Raw genomic sequence first — 19343 nt, 5'->3', positions numbered from 1 at the left:
ATCCCTATTTTACAGATGAGGAAACTGACGTAATGAGAGATTAATACTTTGTCCAAGATTACACAGTAAGTGATGGACCTAGGATCTGAACTGGGCTGCCTGGATTCAGAATTTGCTCTTCAGTTCAGTTCAGTCACTCAGTCGTGTCTGACTCTTTGTGACCCCATGAATCCCAGCACACCAGGCCTCCCTGTCCATCACCAACTCCCGGAGTTTACCCAAACTCATGTGCATCGAGTTGGTGATTCCATCTAGCCATCTCATCCTCTGTCGTCCCCTTCTCCTCCTGCCCCCAATCCCTCCCAGTATCAGGGTCTTTTCCAATGAGTCAACTCTTCACATGAGGTGGCCAAAGTACTGGAGTTTCATCAGTCCTTCCAATGAACACCCAGGACTGATCTCCTTTAGGATGGACTGGTTGGATCTTCTTGCAGTCCAAGGGACTCTCAAGAGTCTTCTCCAACACCACAGTTCAAAAGCATCAATTCTTTGGTGCTCAGCTTTCTTCACAGTCCAACTCTCACATCCACACATGACTACTGGAAAAACCATAGCCTTGACTAGACGGACCTTTGTTGGCAAAGTAATGTCTCTGCTTTTCAATATGCTATCTAGGTTGGTCATAACTTTCATTCCAAAGAATAAGCGTCTTTTAATTTCATGGCTGCAATCACCATCTGCAGTGATTTTGGAGCCCCAAAAAATAAAGCCTGACACTGTTTCCACTGTTTCCCCATCTATTTCCCATGAAGTGATGGGACTAGATGCCATGATCTTAGTTTTCTGAATGTTGAGCTTTAAGCCAACTTTTTCACTCTTCTCTTTCACTTTCATCAAGAGGCTTTTTAGTTCCTCTTCACTTTCTGCCATAAGGGTGGTGTCAGCTGCATATCTGAGGTTATTGATATTTCTCCCGGCAATCTTGATTCCAGCTTGTGCTTCTTCCAGCCCAGCGTTTCTCATGATGTACTCTGCATATAAGTTAAATAAGTAGGGTGACAATATACAGCCTTGACATACTCCTTTTCCTATTTGGAACCAGTCTGTTGTTCCATGTCCAGTTCTAACTGTGCTTCCTGACCTGCATACAGGTTTCTCAAGAGGCAGGTCAGGTGGTCTGGTATTCCCATCTCTTTCAGAATTTTCCACAGTTTATTGTGATCCACACAGTCAAAGGCTTTGGCATAGTCAGTAAAGCAGAAATAGATGTTTTTCTGGAACTCTCTTGCTTTTTTGATGATCCAGCAGATGTTGGCAATTTGATCTCTGGTTCCTCTGCCTTTTCTAAAACCAGCTTGAACATCTGGAAGTTCACGGTTCACGTATTGCTGAAGCCTGGCTTGGAGAATTTTGAGCATTACTTTACTAGCATGAGAGATGAGTGCAATTGTGCAGTAGTTTGAGCATTCTTTGGCATTGCCTTTCTTTGGGATTGGAATGAAAACTGACCTTTTCCAGTCCTGTGGCCACTGCTCAGTTTTCCAAATTTGCTCTTAGGCACTATTATACATTGCTTACTAAAATTGGGAAGGAATACTTTTTTCTTTAATATTTACTTTTAGTTATGTGTTTGGGTATGGCACATGCAATCTTCAATCTTCCTTGCATGTGATCCTTTTTTAGTTTTGGCATGCAGAATCTCTAGTCGTGGCTCCTGGGCTCTAGTTCCCCCACCAGGGATCAAACCTGGGCCCCCCACATTTGGGAGCTTGGAGTCCCAGCCACTGGATTACCAGGGAAGTCCTAGGAGGGAATTTCTTAAACAAACATAAGAATGTAAATCATAAAGGAAAATACTGATAAATTTAGACACATTAATATTAGAAACAAATTTATTTTAAAAACTACTGTAAAAAGAATGCAAAGTCAAGCTACAAACTTGGAGAAGATGTTTTCAAGACATAACTGAAAAGGACTGTTATCTGGAATTTATAAAGACCTCCTACAAATAAAAAGATGAACCACCAAATAGACTAAGGGGCAGCAGAGAAAATGAACAGGAATTTTATAAAAGAAGCAGAAATGGCTCATAAATATGAAAAGTTGTTCATTCTCTATAGTAATCAAGAAAATATAAAGTAAAACCACATGAAGATATCATTTCACACTCACTAATACGCTGGCAAAAATTTAAATGTCTAGCAATATTGAGATTTGACATGGCTGTGGAGCAACAGGAGCTCTCATCTACTGCTGGTGAAAAGTATAACTTGGTATAACTATTTTGAGAAATTGTATGTTTTGGTATAACTATTTTGTATTACTTGGTAATGTTGAATGTGTTAATATCTTATGATTCTGCAATCCTACCCCTACAGATATGCCCTAAAGACAGAAGGAGTAAGGTTTATAGTCCCATTGATTGCATTAGCAAAACTGGAAGCAATCCAAATGCCCACCTGCAGTGGAATGATAAATTGTAGTACATTCATATGATGGAATATCAGAGAGCAGTAGAAATGAATGAGCCATGGCTACACATGTCCACATGGATGAATTTTAGAAACAGTGAAAGAACGCAAAAGAAAATATACAGTACAATGCAATGAATAGCTATTTAATGGCAGGCAAAACTGAATAATGTATTATTTATGGATTTACATATCTGGTAAAAAAATAAATGAAAAGTAATAGTATCATTATCATAAAGTTAAGGATATAAGTTACCTCTGGTAAGCAAGGGAAGAAAGGTTCGGGAATAATTGTTCAGCAGCCAATCAATCAATAATGTCTTCCATAGGACCTAATTTAATTTGTTTGTTTCCCAAATGAATGGCCAGTCATTTAAAAATATTTATCATTTCCTTCTTATTGTAGTTATTTCCTTTTATGATGTTATCTTATACTTTTATCCTATGCTAAGTTCCCTTTTATAGTTGGGCCTATTTCCGGGCCTTTTTCTCTTCTGTTGATTCTATTTGTCTATTAGTCTATCCATAACACTCTATTTTAATTAATGCAATTATATAGTATGTTTGGGGACCTCCCTGGTAACTCAGTGGTAAAGAATTCACCTGCCAATGCAGGTGATGTGTTTCATCCCTGGGTTGGGAGGATCACCTGGAGAAAGTGAAAGTGTTAGTTGCTGAGTCGAGTCTGATTCTTTGTGTGACTCCATGGACTGTAGCCCGCCAGTTTCCTCTGTTCATGGAATTCTCCAGGCAAGAATGCTGGAGTGGGAATGAAGAGATGCAAGAATGAGGAGAACCCCGTGGTTCTCCTCCAGGGGATCTTTCTGACCCAGGGATCTAACCTGGGTCTCCTGCATTGCGGGCAGATTCTTTACTGTCGGAGCCACCAGGGAAGCCCCCTCCCCTGGAGAAGGAAATGGCAACTCACTTTAGTATTCTTGCTGGAAAAATCCCATGGGCAGAGGAACCTGGTGGGCTATATAGTCCATGGAGTTGAAAAAGAGTCAGACATGACTTAGTGACTAAACAATAGCAACAGTGTGTTTTGATGTCTAATGCTGAAACTTTTCCATTATTAGTTTTGTTAACTGAAAAAAATTATTCCTACATAGGGAAGATTATATTTTTCAAATATGGGCACAATAACATTTCTGGTTCCACATGCTATTCCAGAACCTTGCCACTTTCCCATCAAGAAGTGGAGTTTGTTTCTTGTCCCCTTAATTTAGCCTTTGTGAGTGTCTCAATAAATGCATGTGGTGGAAGTGACACTGTATGACTTCCAAGTCTGGGTTAGAACAGGTAATAGCGTTTCTTCTTTCCTGTCTCTTGGGACATGCCCTTGGAAACCAGCCACCATGTTGTGAGGAAGCCACGCAGCCAGATGGAAAGGCCTGTGTATGTCATAGCCCCAGCGGGGGTCCCAGGTGACAGCCAACATCAGTCATCAGACATGTGAGTGAGTGAGCCAGCAAATGGCTCTAGCCTCTAGGCTTTAATTTGCTCCCATTGACGCAGAGTGGACCAGAAACAAGTGGTTCCCATAGAGCCCTTTCTAAATTACAGGTTTGTGAGTAAAAATATTAATCCGCTAAGTTTTGGAGGCCATTTGTTACACAGCAATAGATAACTGAAACAGTGCATTTAAATTTCTAGATTAGTTTTAGAAACATCTTGTCAAGTTTCAGTATAAAACCTTCACTCCTCTGAGGTAACATGTTCTGCTAAGTAGCATCCCGCCCTATTACCCTGTCCTTACAAACACAAGTCTACCTGAATGGAAGTTTTTGTTGAATTTCTTCTTAAAAGTGGGAATTTTACTATATATATGTAAAGTATATACACACGCACACATATCTGCAACTTAACTTTTAAAATAATATTTACTTGTTTTTATTTATTTGGCTGAGCCAGATCTCAGTTGTGGCACGCGGGATCTTCAGTCTTCGTTGTGGCATGTGAACTCTTAATTATGATATGTGGGATCTATTTCCCCAACCAAGAATTGGCGGCATGTGAACTGTGATATATGGGATCTATTTCCTCAACCAAAAATTGAACCTGGGCCCCCTGCATGGGGAGTGCAGAGTCTCAGCCACTGGACCACCAGGAAGTCCCTGCAACTTACTTTTTTTAACCTTACAAAATATTGTACGTATTTGTCTGTCAGGTAGTGTTTAGAGCAGAAAGTCTGCTAAGCATCGAAACCAGTAAGGCAGGGAAGGGACTCCTAAGAGCATGCTGGAGAATGGCCAAGAGCAGATATTTAGAGCATGGAGCCAGGCAATCAAACACATGGAAGGTGCAAGAAGAAGGATTATCCTCATTAGTCCCTGAGATGAGTGCAGCTGCCTGAAGATGCCTTTAGGGACCCAACCACAGTGTGTGGGAGGGCTGATCATGCTTGATGGAATGGCAGTGGGGTGGACACTTTCCAGTACTCTCACATCTTTCATCATGGTAGACTGAGGCTACAGCTTTTCTCAGGGCGGAAGGGTGTCCCTGGGCTTAGCAAACTCTCCAGAACCTTCCAGATGGTTTCCTAGGCCAACTTGTGGAGCTGACCATGGTGCTGGCAGGAGATCCCAAGTGATATACCAGAGTTTTCATGTAGCAAGCTCAGTTTTGCTATTGCTCAGTAGCCCAGTGGTGGGCCATGGGGTGGAATCTTCATGAAGACAACAGCGAGAGGTCTTGCCATGGTGGATATATCAGGGATTAGGGGAGACTGGGTCACAGATTGCTGGTGACAGGAGGGCCTCTCTTGTATTTGGAGTGTCTGTTCCAGTGATGTAGGGGCGGAAATAGTGAGATGAGGCCAGGATAAGGATGCAGGTGAAGAGATTTCTTTAAAAAAATAAAATTTTTATTATGAAAAAATTTCAAATATAGAAAAAAGAAAGGAAAACTATAATCCCCATATACACATACCCATCATCCTGCTTTAAGAATTGTCAACATTTGGCCAATCTTGTTTTATCTAGACCTCCTCCACTCTCCAACTCACTCACTCTAGATTATTTAATATAGATATTCATTGTATCATTATAGCTGTTATATATATGTATATCAAATAATATACTCCTCTGTCCCTGGGATTCTCCAAGCAAGAATACTGGAGTGGGTTGCCATTTCCTTCTCCAATGCATGAAAATGAAAAGTGAAAGTGAATTCGCTCAGTCGTGCCCAACTCTTAGCGACCCCACGGACTGCAGCCTACCAGGCTCCTCCGTCCATGGGATTTTCCAGGCAAGAGTACTGGAGTGGGGTGCCATTGCCTTCTCCCATATATCAAATAGTTCAGGATTTATGTAAATACTTCAGTATGACTAAAAATAAGGACTCTTTTAAACACAGTCCTAATGCCATAATCACGCCTAAAAAATAATCTGTTATTATCATCAAATATCCACTGGGTGTCCAAATTTTTCCAATTTTCTGAAAGAAAATGTATTTTTCTGTGATATGTTCCAAACAATAACAGCAAGGTCCACACATTGCATTACATTTGGTTTTGGTTAATGTTTCTTAAATCTTTCTAATCTACATTCCCTCAGTTTATTTGTTGAGGAAACTGGTCATTTGCTCTATAGAATTTCCCACATTCCCCATTTTTATAATTGCACCTTTATAGTACAATAACCTTTTATTATTGAAAAGTTATGTATTTCTTTGTATTTATTTTATTTTTGGCAGCTCTGAGTCTTCGTTGCTGTGCAGGCTTTCTCCAGTGGCAATCGTTCTCATTGCAGTGGCTTCTCTTGTTGCAGAGCACAGGCTGTAGGCAAGAAGGCTCAGTAGGGGCTCACCAACTCCAGAGCGCAGGCTCGGTTGTTGTGGTGCATGGGCTTAACTGCCTGACAGAATGTGGGATCTTCCCAGACGTGGGATCTTCCAGACCAGGGATCATACCCATGTCCCCTGCATTGGCAAGCGGATTCTTAACCACTGGACCACCAGGGAGGTCCTGTTTTTAACCTTTTAAAACTTGTTCCTCTGTCTCCTTTATTTCCTGTAAACTGACCATGAGCTCTTCAGTCTTGATCAGTTTAATTTTGACTTTTTGGCAAGAATACTTTATGGGTGGTGCTGTGTACTTCCTACTGCATCACATTAAGATGTACTCTTCTTGTGATATAAAGATTAAATAGTGTACTCAGGTTTCATCATCTGATCTAGCCATTCTGAAACCCCATTTTGGTCTTTCATTGAATGGTTTTAGCAGTCACTGATGATTATTGCCTGGATCCAGCTGTCATTAGAGGTTACACATTGGTACTATCCAAATTCTATCACTCCTTCTGAATTTACTAGCTAAAATTCTTTGTTGCTGTTGTTTGGTTGGTTGTTTTCTTCATTTTATTTTTGCCTGGGAGTTGGGAGGCTTTGGGCTTTGGGGCATCAATTTAGGGGCAGCATTTGATGTCCCAGGGACTGATGGGACATGGAGTCCAACCCCTAAAGGCTGTCATGCATTGGGCGAGCTGATGGCTACCCCTCCCCACAGGTCAGGATACCTGGGGCCTGACCGCCTTGGGGTACTAGGTGCAGGACCATGTCCTGCCTACCAGCTGACATTTTGTAAAGGACTTTGTAAGGGACTTTTCCTCATCAACTACTTGCTTACCCCAAGGCAAGTTCTTTCTGAAGAAGTTTGGTTATCGAAAAGGACAGGGTAGAAACCTAGGAGAGACTTGTGTTGTCTGGGTTTGAGTGCTAAGTCACTTCAATCGTGTCTGACTCTTTGCAACCCCATGAACTATAGCCCACCAGTCTCCTCTGTCCATGGGATTGTCCAGGCAAGAATACTGGAGTGGGTTGCCATGCCCATCTCTTCCCAACTCAGGGGTTGAATGTCTCTTGTATCTCCTACATTGGCAGGCAGGTTCTTAACAACCAGTACGCCCTGGGAAGCCTGAGACTTCTGTTACGTGTTACATGCTAAGTTGCTCAGTCTTGTCTGACTCTTTGAGGCCTCATGGACTATATCCTGGCAGGCTCTTCTTTGAACTCTGTTGCTGCTGCTGCTGCTGCTAAGTCACTTCAGTCATGTCTGACTCCGAGCAACCCCATAGATGGCAGCCCACCAGGCTCCCCCGTCCCTGGGATTCTCCAGGCAAGAACACTGGAGTGGGTTGCCATTTCCTTCTCCAATGCATGAAAATGAAAAGTGAAAGTGAAGTCGCTCAGTCATGTCTGACCCTCAGCGACCCCATGGACCGCAGCCTTCCAGGCTCCTCCATCCATGGGATTTTCCAGGCAAGAGTACTGGAGTGGGACTCTGTTAAGACCCAGTAAATCCCAAGGCTCCCTGAAACTTAGTCATCCTTTACAGTCACTTGTTGATTAAGGCAGAAGCTGAATGCTGAGAGTAGGCAGGAAGTCTCAGTATAATGTGGCATATAATCGAGCTGAGATGAAGTGTTTGTTGCTGTTATTGTTTAGTTGCTAAGTCATGCCTGACTCTTTTGTGACTACCATGGACTGTAGCCTGCCAGGCTCCTCGGTCCATGGGATTTCCCATGCAAGGATACTGGAGTGGGTTGCCATTTCTTCCTGCAGAGGATCTTCCTGACCCAAGGACTGAACTTGTGTCTCCTGCATTGGCAGGTGGATTCTTTCCCACTGAGCCACCAGAGGTAAAGTGTAGGATGTCACTAACCTGGAGCCATTAGGGAAGGAGGTTTTCCCAGGGATATCACGATCTAGCCCAGATGGCAGGTAAGGCAGTGAGAGGGAATCAACACTCAAGTTGAGGTAGATGTTTCAAGGAGCATGTTTAAAGACCTCAGGGAAAGGGAATTTCCCTGATGGTCCAGTGGTTAAGACTCAGTGCCTCCAATTGCTGGGGAACTAAGATCCCACATGCTGCATGGCATGGTCAAAATGAAACATAACCATAAAGACCTCAGAGGGAAAGAGTGCAGCCTGGCCATCTTGGGGGTCTTAGACTATTTCAGTATTTAGAATAAAGACATCTTTGTGGAAGACAGAAAATAAGGTAGATTAATACCTGCATGTTGCTTGGTACTGTCTTGGGTAGAGAGTGAAGGAGTCAATGGAATTACTGCTTGGCTGCTGCCTCTTAGATTCCTGAAACTTCCATTGCATTCCTCTTACAAACAACTGATGACTTAATGCAGAGAAAGGAGACATCTCTGATTTGGGCAAGGTTCTAAAACACCATCCAGGCAAGGAGGGAAGAGTCCTGGGGCCTGGTCTGTTGGTTACCTTGAAGTCCCAGCCTTCCTGCCCAGTCTCGTTCCTGTCTTCCAGGTAGGAGGTGACACACCTAACCTCCCCAGACTGGTGTGCTCTCCCAGTCTTGGCAGCAGCATTGGGACCTGACAGCACCATCTATGTCTGGGGTCTAGGGGATCTCCTGTGTGTGAGAGGCCATGTTACATTCTCCTGGGGGTGCTGGATGAGATGGTTGGTTCATTAAAAGAAAGCACAAATTAGCGACTTCCCTGGTGGTCCAGTGGCTGAGATTCCACATTCCCAGTGCAGGGGGTCCAGATTTGATCCCTTGTCAGGGAAGTAGATCCTACATGCCACAATTAAGAGCCTGCACAGCCAAATACATAAACGTTTTTAAAAAAATTTAAAAGATTAAAAAAAAATAGTTTAGGAACACTGATAGTCTCACCCTGCCAGCTCTCCTTGTGACAACCGCCTTCAAAATCTTCAGGTTCTATCTGGCCATAAAAATGAGATTTTGGCACCAATGGCATCATACTGTAATCATTGGCATGAACTAGTCATCATAACTACCCCACCCCTTGGTCCTCTTCAGGACTTTCCTGTGCAAGATACAAAGGGTCAACAGAGGAGGAGCCATAGGCCCCCAGAGACAAAGTGATCTCAGGAAGAGGTTCACCAGTTTATTTCTTAGAAAAATCATTTCCAACAGCTCATGTAAAAACAGCACAGTGAGTGGTTTGTGGCTGTGGCAGGCAGATGGAGACATGGCTCACTATATGTCACCAGCCTGGGTTTGGCTTTAAAAGGAAAAGCTGCTAAGGGTCAGAGGCTGAGAGAGTAGAGTGAAGCCAGGTCTCTGCAGAATGGAGGGTTCAAAATGTGGAATGCAGCTAGGAGCTGGAGCTGGGGGGCTGGGGGGCTGCTTCAGAGCCAGATATCAGAGCTGCAGTCGCCCCCAGGGTAGCGGAGCTCATGGGCCAGGGCTGGGCCAAGGGGCTCCTTCCCAAAATCCACTAGGAAGTTGGGGTTCAACTTCAGCCCTCCCCTTACTGTGTCTACGTCGATCTGCAGCATCACAGAGCCTTCCCTGGTGGAGACAGGGCAGGAGAAGAAAGAGGTCAGAGGGGGCCACCTCTCCTTCCATCAAAATTAGGTAAGTGTTGGTGGAAGGAGGAGGGCTTCCTGAGGAGGGAGCAGAGTCTGCAAGGCGAGCTGAGGAGTCTTCAGGAAGCCCAACCCCTCTGGGAGAGGAGGGCTGGGAGGGGAGCCCAGGCTGTCTCCTTACCTGATGAGATCAGGGTAAAACTGCTTGTCCCAGGCACTGTACAGCGATGTGGTAACATAGAGACGGGTCCCATCCAAGCTGAGCTGGATCATCTGAGGGCCTCCAGCCACTCGCTTCCCCTTGGGAAAAGCAGGGGTCAGATCCCAGGGTTACAAACAGGTCGTGGAAATCAGTGGCACCACTCAAACCCGGAGAGATATTCAGCTGCGGCCCAGCCCTCTCCCCCATACCTCTCCAGCAGGGATCTGAGGGACCCTTGATCTGTGGGAGAGACAGCCTCACCTTGACCACCAGGGGCTCTGGCTGGCACTTTAGCTCCTGGTCCTCCAAGACCTGCACAGGGCCTCCCTTAACAATGCTGCCCCCGAGGAAGATCTGGATGGGGAGGTGCAGAGCGGAAAGGAGGACAGTGGTGGGCGGTGAGGACATTCCAGGAAGAGCACCTCACTTCCTCACATTCCCCATGTGCAACCACGATTCCCTGTGGTTCTGGCCCGAGCATCCCTCAGCCCCCATCTCTGTTTTTCCTGCACCTTCTTTATCATCCCCCAGGTACTTTGTACCCTTTGCCTCATGTCTAGACATCTACTTCCTCCCTCCCTCCCTCTCCATCCTGCTGGGACCCCACCTGTCCCACGAGGCGGGGCCTCTTGGGGTCAGAGATGTCATACTGTCGCAGATCCCCGTGCAGCCAGTTGCTGAAGTAGAGGAAGCGGTCGTCCAGGGACAGCAGGATGTCAGTGATCAGGCCTGGGGGTACGGGGTGGGGTCCAGAGGCTTTAGGGACTCTTGTTCCCCAGCCCAGGAACCAACGTTCCAATTCCCATGCTCCCCCGAGCACTCACTTGGCATTTCAGGCAGTATCCAACCCTTCACTTTCTTGGGGGGCACCTGGATCACCTTCTCCACTGACCAAGTCCCTCCCTGCATTGGGGTTAAGAGGCAGAGAGGGGAGCCTGTCAGAGTCGGGTGATGGGCGTCAGGTCTAGGTCCCCCTAGAGTGTACTGTCTGCAGAGAGACAGTAGGTATAGGGTCTTGCCACTAGGGTCTAACTCCCATGCAGACCTTCCTAAGGCAGGGATCACGTCTGCTTTCCCTTTGTGTTCCCAGCACTTAGCACAGAGTGTGTGTGTGTGCTAAGTTGCTTAAGCTGTGTCCAACTCTTTGCGACCCTACGGACCTCAGTCCTCCAGGTTCCTCTGTCCATGGGGTTCTCCTGGCAAGAATCCTGGAGTGGTTGCTGTATCAGGGTTGCTGTGCCTTGATCCAGGGGTTCTTCTCAACCCAGGGATCAAACCCATGTCTCTTTACATCTACCTGCATTGGCAGGTGGGTTCTTTACCACTAGCACCACCCTGGGAAGCCCTAGCACAGTGCCTGACTCACTAAATATTTTTTGAATGAATGAATGAATATGGCCAGTTGGGGCTTAGGAAGAAATTAGCCTAGGACAGAGAAGAGAGGCAGGGCAGGTGGCCTTATTTTTAATTCCTGGGAAGTCTGGGTTGGTGAAGCCAGAGGAGGAGGAGGCCTGGGTCACCCTGAGGGAGAAGGGAGGGCACAGTACGGAAGCTGGCAGAGAGTTGACAGGACTGCTGGGAGGAGAGGGCCAGAGCTCACATCACCTGGTTCTTGTAGAAGCGCTGGATGTTGGAGCCAAGGGCACAGCCCACGAAGCCCTGGTCAGCGGCTGGGTTGTGTAGGAAGCGGATCTCCAGGGGGATGAGACCGTCCTGCAGAGTCAGGGTCTGCACCTTCTCATGGCGCTGCCAGTCCCACACGTGTAAGTGTTGCCCATACAGCCCTGGGGTGGAGACACGGCCGAAAGATGGAATCAGGATCAGGGCAGGAGAGCCTGGGCCAAGGCTGGGGCCCAGCCCAGGGTAGAAGGATGAAAGATGGGTTGGAGGGATCAGAAGGATGCTTGAGCAAGTCAGAGCACTCAGCACATCCTATACCATCACCCCAAGGTTCCAGGATCCACATGAGGGAAATAAGATGGCTGGAGAGTGGGGGTTTGGAAGAGAAAAGCAGGGGTTCATGTGAGCAGGCTCCAGCCAGCCCATGGGTATACGGGGGATTCTCACCTGCCTCCACATCAGCAGGGTTGAAGCCATCTCGTAAGACATTGGGAGCTGCCCATTCAGTACTGATCATGACATTGTGTCGAGGTTGGTACCAGAAGTCATAGCCCATAGGCGCAGCACCTCCAGGTTGCTCCCACGTCCCCTTCACCTCAAATGTCTCTCCATCCAGGAGCACAAAACCCCCTGAGCAGTGAGGAAAGTAGAGCGGTAGATAGAGGTGGTGGAGACAGGACCCGTATCCAGCCCTCACCCCAGGCCTGTCCAAGAGGCTCCAAGCCCATCGCCTGGTGCCCCTCCTCCCACTGGGTGTGCCAGGTCCTTAGATTCAGGAGGTGGATTTGGCCACCTGTCCAAAGGGTCCCACCCAGAAGGCCAGATGAAAGGTGGGGACTTGCTCTGGTGTTCCTGCCTTTCATCAGTTCATCCCTCTCCCAGACCAAAGGGTTCATTTTTCCTCCCTTGTGCCAGGATCTTTTAGTACACTGTACCCTATGCTTCCTCTGCCCAGTCTCCTACTTTCAGTGTAGGATTCCTGCCAGAGTCTAAACTCCATTCAGCTCACTACATTTTTTTAGACAAAGAAAATGCTATTTATTTGTAATTTGACACGAGTGCCCACTGTTTTTCCCTAGCTGAGTAGGTTGTGACACCTTGCCATTTCTTTGCAAATGTAAATAGATGTCTACTCCTAAGTGTTCTTAAATCTTGGAATGTCATGCAACCCATCTTCTGGAAAAAGCAGTTAAATGGAGTCTAATGCAGTAACCTTGATCTAATGCAGTCTAATGCAGTAATCTACTGCAGTCTAATGCAGTAATCAGTAAGGCCATCCATGACCTTAACTGATAGTTCACTCCAAGCCCTTTGGATGGAAAGCTCTGGTGAAACAGGTGAGGCTGGGAGAGAAGCAGTACACCACAGTGATTAAGACATAATTGGGGAGGCACAGTGCCAGGTTTGAGTTCTAGCTCTGCTACTTAATAGCTGCTGACTTAATCAGTCTGCACCCCAGGTTCCTAACATGTGAAACAGGGATCACAGTAGCATCTGTCTCATAGGTCGCGTCTGGCACATAGTAGACATTTCATGTAAAAGCTATTGATCACACCATAAGTGAGCAAGTAGCTATGACAATTAAGGATCCCAAGGATTGTAAGATTTGCTCTTGAATTTGGGAAGGCTGATATTAAATGTATCTGTTTTCTGAGGCCATGTCTGTACTCTCTCACATTCCCCATGGCAGATCAGAACTTGTAAGTGAATTCATCATTCAAGGCTCATCCTCATAAAAATAATTGAAACAACTGAAGTTACACACATATGTGCTAAGTTGTTTCAGTTTTGTCTGACTGTGTTCAACCCTATGGACTCCAGCCCACCAGGTTTCTCTGTCCATGGGGTTCTCTAGGCAGCAATACTGGAGTGGGTTGCCCTGCCCTCCTCCAGGGGATCTTCCCGGCCCAGGGATCGAACCCACATCTCTTACGTCAATCTGCACTGGCAGCTAAGTTCTTTACCACTAGTGCCAGCTGGGAAGACCAAAGTTACATGATTATTATTTAAATACTGGATGAGACCCACCCTCTGATTCTCCCTGGAAGGTCATTCCATCCCTCCCGTAGTTTGGAATCTGCTTCCCTCACAGGTGTGCCTACAATACCTTTGCCATTGCCCTTGGGGTCTCCCAGGGCACTGATCATCACCTCCCCACTGGCCAGACAGTGGCTGGTGTGGAGGTAGCTCAGGTCACACTTGGCATGGATCTCCTTGGGCTCAACGACCTGGAGAGGGGTAAGGAATGATGTCAGAAACCAACAGGGCCAGGAGTCTCCACTCTTTACTCCTCCCCTCCCACACTTCCATTTGCTGACCCACCCTCTTTTCCTTTCAAACATGGACACAATTTTCTCTGTAGGAATATGGCAAAGGTTCAGTCTGCAGAGCAGCAGTGGCGTCAGAGAGACTGACAACTCTCTGGCAGAAAGCTGGAATTTCTCTCCTCCCTCCTTCCCATTCCTCCCCAGTCTTGAGGGCATTCACAGCCCTTTGAGACCATAAGCTCCTCCCAGGCTGGGAGGATGCCAGTGTCAATTCTGTATCACCAGCGGCCAGCAGTGAGCGCCTGGCACAAAGAGGGCACTCAGCAAAGTGTTGAAAGGAGGGATCAGAGGCTCCGCCTAAGGGAAACCCTGGGCTCACTAACTCACTGGGGAAGAAATGGCTCCTTCAGCTCAGAGTGAAAAACAAGAGCCTCCTTCCTCCCTTGTGGTGCCCCTGGGTGACAATGACCCAGCACACTTGGTAACTCTCCTCCAAAGTCCAGCCCCGCTCCCTGCTGCTGAGCCTGACCCTGTGCAGGGGCCCGAGGCAGCTGCTGTAGGGGCGGCTTTCCTGCCCATAGGCTGCCCCAGGTGCTGAGCACATTAGGGGCTCAGAGCTGGCTGGGGCAGAGGACGTGCCTTGTGCAGCTTTGGAGCACGGGGCTCGGTGGCCACATCCACCACATACACTCGGGAGGAGATGAGGCTGGGTAGCACCAGCTTGGTGCGCGACTTGGTGCTGTCCCCAAAGCAGCTGCTGCAGGTGTTCCATCCCGAGTGATGCAGTTCGTCCTTCAGGTTGGGCATGGGCAGCCGGTGGATGACCTAGCAGAGGAGAGCGGGTATGGGCGGTGCTTATCCAGACCATGCCTCTGTGCGCTTTTCAAAAGAGGCTCCCTGGACCCACTGCAGCTGGCAGCAGAGCACCGCCTTGATTCCAGCACTGACCTTGCACATGGGTGGGGGTGCTCTTCTGCAATGAGCAACCTGAACAACCAGACCCAGGGAGGGTGAAGAAGGATGGGGTGGGGAGGGGACTGTCAGAGCAATCTAGAGGAGGGGGTCTTAGGGCCCGCTGGCGTCCAAGCGCCATCTCACCTGGGAATACTGGGGAGACTTGGGGTTGACGTCCACAGTGGCCAGGTAATCCGGGGCTTCAGTGCCCGTGTTTCGGTAAATGCAGGGCAGGTAGACAAGCTCCTCCCTGGGTCCTAGAGGGTAGAAAGCAGGCAGTGGGGGTGATGTGCTGGGGAGGAGGGCCAGACCAGTGCTGGTGTGCCAGCAACGGGGTCAGTAACAGGCACTGGCTTGCCCACCCCTGGGGATGCTGGATCTCAACCTTCTCACACTTACCTTTCATGGCCTCCAGAGGGGAAGGGTAGCCAGGTCCGCATTTCCCACATTTGGTAGCTGTGGAAACAATGGGGCTTGTTGGCTGGCCCACGCTCTGGAGGGCGAAGGCTCCTTCCTTACATGCTGCACCCCCCAGTCCTCCCATCCCACCACTGGCCAAGGCAGAGGAACCGTCCCAGGTCCCCTCCAGACCTTCCTGAGTGTGTGGGAGTGGTGGGGAGAGTTGCAGAGATATATTTGAAGGTGCACGACCCTCAAGCAGGACCCAGGGGAGGCAGGAGAAGGGTAAGTGCAGGGGAGGCTGTGTGGTGCAATGGTTATGACATTGACTTGGGTCCCCATCTCAGCTGGTTGGTCACTGACTGGCCATGGGAACTTAGACACATCACTTTACCTCCTTGGCCTCAGTTTTCACATCATCTGTAAGAAGAGGGTAATAAGAATACCACAGTAGGCTTGTATGAGAAATAAACCAGGAGTTGAAGTCAAGCATGAGGCTGTGTCCTTGCCTGGGAGCAGCCAGTTAACCCTGGTTGTGCTTGAGGAATAGCCCTCAGGTGGCGCCTGTTCATCTCATTTCACTTGAAAGGCATCTAAGCCAGGAATTCGGATACTTCCTGCTTCCCTCCCCTCTGGGTCCTGAACCTCAGGCTGCCAGCCAGTGCTAGGGTTATATAACCAAGAGTCTGGGAAGAGTTAGGAGGCTGAAGTTCAAGGCTGCAGGACAGACCCAGCTGAAGATCCTTAGACCAGTTTCTACCCCTGTGTGGGCCCCATCCACTTGGTTTATCTGTAAGCCAACCCTGGAGAGTTCAGATGCCCAACCACCAGAGCTGTAGGAAGTGGCCCTCCTTGTCCCCTGAAGTCTGGCAAGAGAAGCCACGTGGATCTAGGGGACCACAGTCAGGAACCAAAGTCAGTCCCTGACAAGGATGGCTACCACTAGGCATTAAGCATCAGGATTTGGGGCCTAATCTGGAGGAAGGGCTGAGGAATAAACTGAGGGAGTTGTAGGCCAAAAAAAACCCTGGAGTGGAGTTCACAGGACTTGACACAGCCTCCCTGCCTGGAGCCTGGCCAGTCTGGCCACTGCTCCAGAGTCCATTTCCACTGGTACCTGGGCTCAGGCCCTCAGCCAGGGAGCCAGGTCCCCTACTTGCAGCAGCCACATGACTTAGGAGTCTAAAAGGCAGTAACAGCAATGGAGAGTCCAGAGTGTGCTTTCAAAGTCCAGGTTTGACATCTACTCTCTCCATTTTCTCCCCCTTTGCCTAAAAGGGCTAATAATACCTCACCTTCTTCTTTAAGTGGCTGTGAAAGCCAAACGAGACAAAGTATTCAGAAGTACTTTCAGGTGAGAAATGTTGTATAAATATGGGGAGAGCTGTGCCAGAGATCCAAGGCAGTGCCTGGTGTTCAGAGAGAGGGCTGGGCTGGACTGGGACAGGTGAGGCCCAGCCCCAAGGAATTAATACTTGTTCAGCTCTACAACCAAGCTGTGTCAGGATTTGGCACAGGAGGTGAGGGGGAGGGGAAGGAGCTTGCCAGAAACAGAATGGAAGGAGGTTCAAAACTCCAAGACCTCAAGGGACTTCCCTGGTGGTCCACTGGTTAAGAATCTGACTTGCAGTGCAGGGGATGTGGGTTCGATCCCTAGTTGGGGAATTCAGATTCTGCAGGCAGTAAGGCTACTAAGCCCACAGCTCTGGAACCCATGCACCACAACTAGAGAACCCTCGCTGCAATTAAAAGACCCCTGGTGCTGCAACTAGGACCCCATGCAGCCAAATAAATAAATAAAAATATTAAAAAAAAAACAACTCCAAGACATCAAGACAGAGATACAAAAACTGCAAAGCCAGAGACTGAGAGAGAAGTAAAGGTATGAAGGAGGTGTGTTGTGAAGGAGGTATTGCCCCTAAGCACTATCCTCCCATCCCAGAGCCCAAGTGCCCCATGCCGCAACACCCACAGCATTTCTCCCAGTCAGGGTCAGGCCCTGTGAGCCACTCAGACTCCACTGATCATCAGTCCTCTTTCTCGGGGAGCATCTATCTTAAGCATCTCAAGCAACATCTCTGACTATCTTTGGGTTTGAGATGAGCCCAGGGGTTCTTTCAAAGCCAGGCTGGCTTGTTGGGCATTCCACCAGCACAGGAAAGAGCCAGGTCCTAGGAGGCAAGAACCTCAATACTCCCAAGCAGACCCAGGCTCCTCCTCAGCCTGACATCAAGAAGTCCACGCATAGGGGAATAGGAGAGCTTGGAGACTTGGAGAACTGAGAAGGTGGAGGCACTGAAACAGTCTGAAACAGCCTTTCTCCCCTGCCCCCCATTTTAAGAGAGTGTGGGGGCTCCCTGACCTCCCTCCTGGAGTGATTGGTGGGGCAGGATAGCTAGAGAGCCCCCTGGCCACGGAAGGCCGGGTTCCCTAGTCCCTGCAGTGAGAAGCTGGCCTAGGACTGAATCAGGGTTGTCAGTCTCCCATGGTAACTGTCAGAGACCGTACAGTAGCTCTTAAGTGCCCTCACCCGTACGTATTTTCTCAGCTGCAGCAAGGCGCCCTGGTCCCAGGTTGCAGCTGGGGAGCTGGGTGGGAGCCCAAGGTCACCCTTCCCAGCAGTCCCTCTGCCTTCCCAGACAGACGATTCCAGAACTTTGGTTCTGGGAAATGCAGGGGTCGGGGTGGGGTGGCGACAGTGCAGCAGAGCCGGGCAGCTCCCTCCGCTAACCAGCTCCCGCTCCAGGTTTTCGGTCACTTCCTGGTGGGGGGCGGGCCAGCGGCGGGCAGCGCACGGTGGTCAGAAGCCCCGCTCCTTACCCATGCTGCTCGCTGGTGCGCTTTGCTCCCGAGGGGTCTGCCAAGAGTGGGCAGAGAGAGAAGGTTGTGCAGGTGTCCAGGCTGGCTGGCTGTGCGGGAAAGGGGCACCGGGACGGAATTTATACAAACAATTGGGGTGGGCGGGGCAGGGGGAGGGCCCGGGCCGCAGCTAGGCGGGAATGACGGATAGCGGCTGGCTAGCTGGGGCACTTTCAAATGGCCTGGGCGGCTGTTTGTGTGAGAGTGCAAGTGTGTGTGCGAAGGAACCTGAGCGTGTGCAGATGTGCGCTGTGTCTAAGCGCGTTTCCCTTCAGCGGGGTGGGGGCCTGGCCATGCGCTTTTGTGTATCTGGGCGGGTTTTCGCTCCTGTATACCTGTGTGCTGCCTGCGTGTATGTGCAAGTGCCTGCGGGAGTGTGTATTTGTGTCAGTGTGGCTATGTGAGGGTGCTTGTGTGTGCCTGTGTACATCTGTGTACCTGCCAGAATGTTTATGCCTTTATGGGCATGGGCATGTGTATTGGCATGAGTGTGTATGCTCACACGTTTCTGGATCTCTAAACACTCATCTCTGCACGTGGACCTGACTCTTGGCATTCAGAGACCCTGAGGACTGTGGGCTCATTTGCTCCCCAATCCATAGCCAGGGTCAACTCCCTCCTGAGGTTCCTTCTTATTCCAGACATTTGTGTTCCCCTACCACAGCTGCCCTGACAGGGGCCAGGGCGGGGTTGTGTGTCCAGGTTCCACCTTCCCCAGACCCATTAGCTCCTCATAAGCTTTGAAGTGGAAAGAAGCTTGGCAGTGCTCATTACTACTCTCTACTACCCTCGTAAACCTCAGAAGGTGAAAGTGGAATGCTCCCCCTCACCTCCTAGCCTGGTGCCCCAACAACTCCTTAGGGCAGCATAGCAGGGCCCAAGGACAGCCCAGCGTGATGCCATTGTCCCTAGCTGACCGTGACAGGCCCTAAAACTCAGGCTCTCCATCTATCCAGGATATAGTTCTCCAACTGGAGGATTCCATGACTTCTGAGCCTGCTAATAGAGTGTCCCAGCTCCTAGGCAAATGACAGCTATTTGTTCAAGAACTGAGGGATGGTTAAAGCCTGATCCCTTATCTCTCTGGGGGCTGCCCTCATCTGGGGAGTGAGGGTTTAGAGAGCTGGAAAAGAGGACCCCCACAAATTGCTGTGCATCTCGAAACCAAGGGCCCCCTCTGTCATCAAACTTGGCTACGTGACTGGAGTAACCCCCACGCCCTTCTTCTAGGAACCTGCTGGCTCTGGTCTCAGGAAGCCTCTTTCATCTCATGGATGAAAGCTCTGCCCTGAAGTTTTTATTGGAGAGTAAAAGTAACAATGT

General features: G+C 48.8%; 1 protein-coding gene across 2 annotated transcripts; it reads right to left on the bottom strand.

Annotated features, from left to right (window-relative positions):
• Window positions 1-9275: 9275 nt before the first annotated feature.
• On the bottom strand, window positions 9276-18093 carry SELENBP1 (selenium binding protein 1). 2 transcript variants are annotated; one of them, XM_005894951.3, is made up of 12 exons: window positions 17982-18093; window positions 15162-15218; window positions 14907-15019; window positions 14448-14633; window positions 13649-13769; window positions 11989-12171; window positions 11527-11705; window positions 10746-10824; window positions 10529-10650; window positions 10183-10275; window positions 9901-10019; window positions 9276-9702 (listed from the first exon to the last, which is right to left on the bottom strand). In XM_005894951.3, the coding sequence occupies exons 1-12, from the start codon at window positions 17983-17985 to the stop codon at window positions 9540-9542; spliced, it is 1419 nt and encodes a 472-aa protein (XP_005895013.2). In that variant the 5' UTR covers window positions 17986-18093; the 3' UTR covers window positions 9276-9539. The 2 variants fall into 2 exon arrangements, with proteins under 2 accessions (XP_005895013.2, XP_070223199.1); XM_070367098.1 differs by lacking the exon at window positions 17982-18093 and adding an exon at window positions 17692-17852.
• Between the last annotated feature and the right edge of the window lie 1250 nt (window positions 18094-19343).

The sequence above is a fragment of the Bos mutus genome, chromosome 3 (assembly GCF_027580195.1).
Source record: "Bos mutus isolate GX-2022 chromosome 3, NWIPB_WYAK_1.1, whole genome shotgun sequence".
Classification (NCBI taxonomy): Eukaryota; Metazoa; Chordata; class Mammalia; order Artiodactyla; family Bovidae; genus Bos; species Bos mutus.
Note: the sequence above shows the minus strand (reverse complement) of the source record. Positions and strands in the feature narration are given on the sequence as shown.

What these genes read in the sequence shown, in the direction of transcription:
- SELENBP1 (XM_005894951.3), bottom strand. An exon ending in CCCTGCTGATGTGGAGGCAG is followed by an intron (nt 11,706 to 11,988) that starts GTGAGAATCCCC and finishes TCTCCACCCCAG; the next exon opens with GGCTGTATGGGCAACACTTA. An exon ending in GGCCCCGCCTCGTGGGACAG is followed by an intron (nt 10,276 to 10,528) that starts GTGGGGTCCCAG and finishes CTCCCCATCCAG; the next exon opens with ATCTTCCTCGGGGGCAGCAT.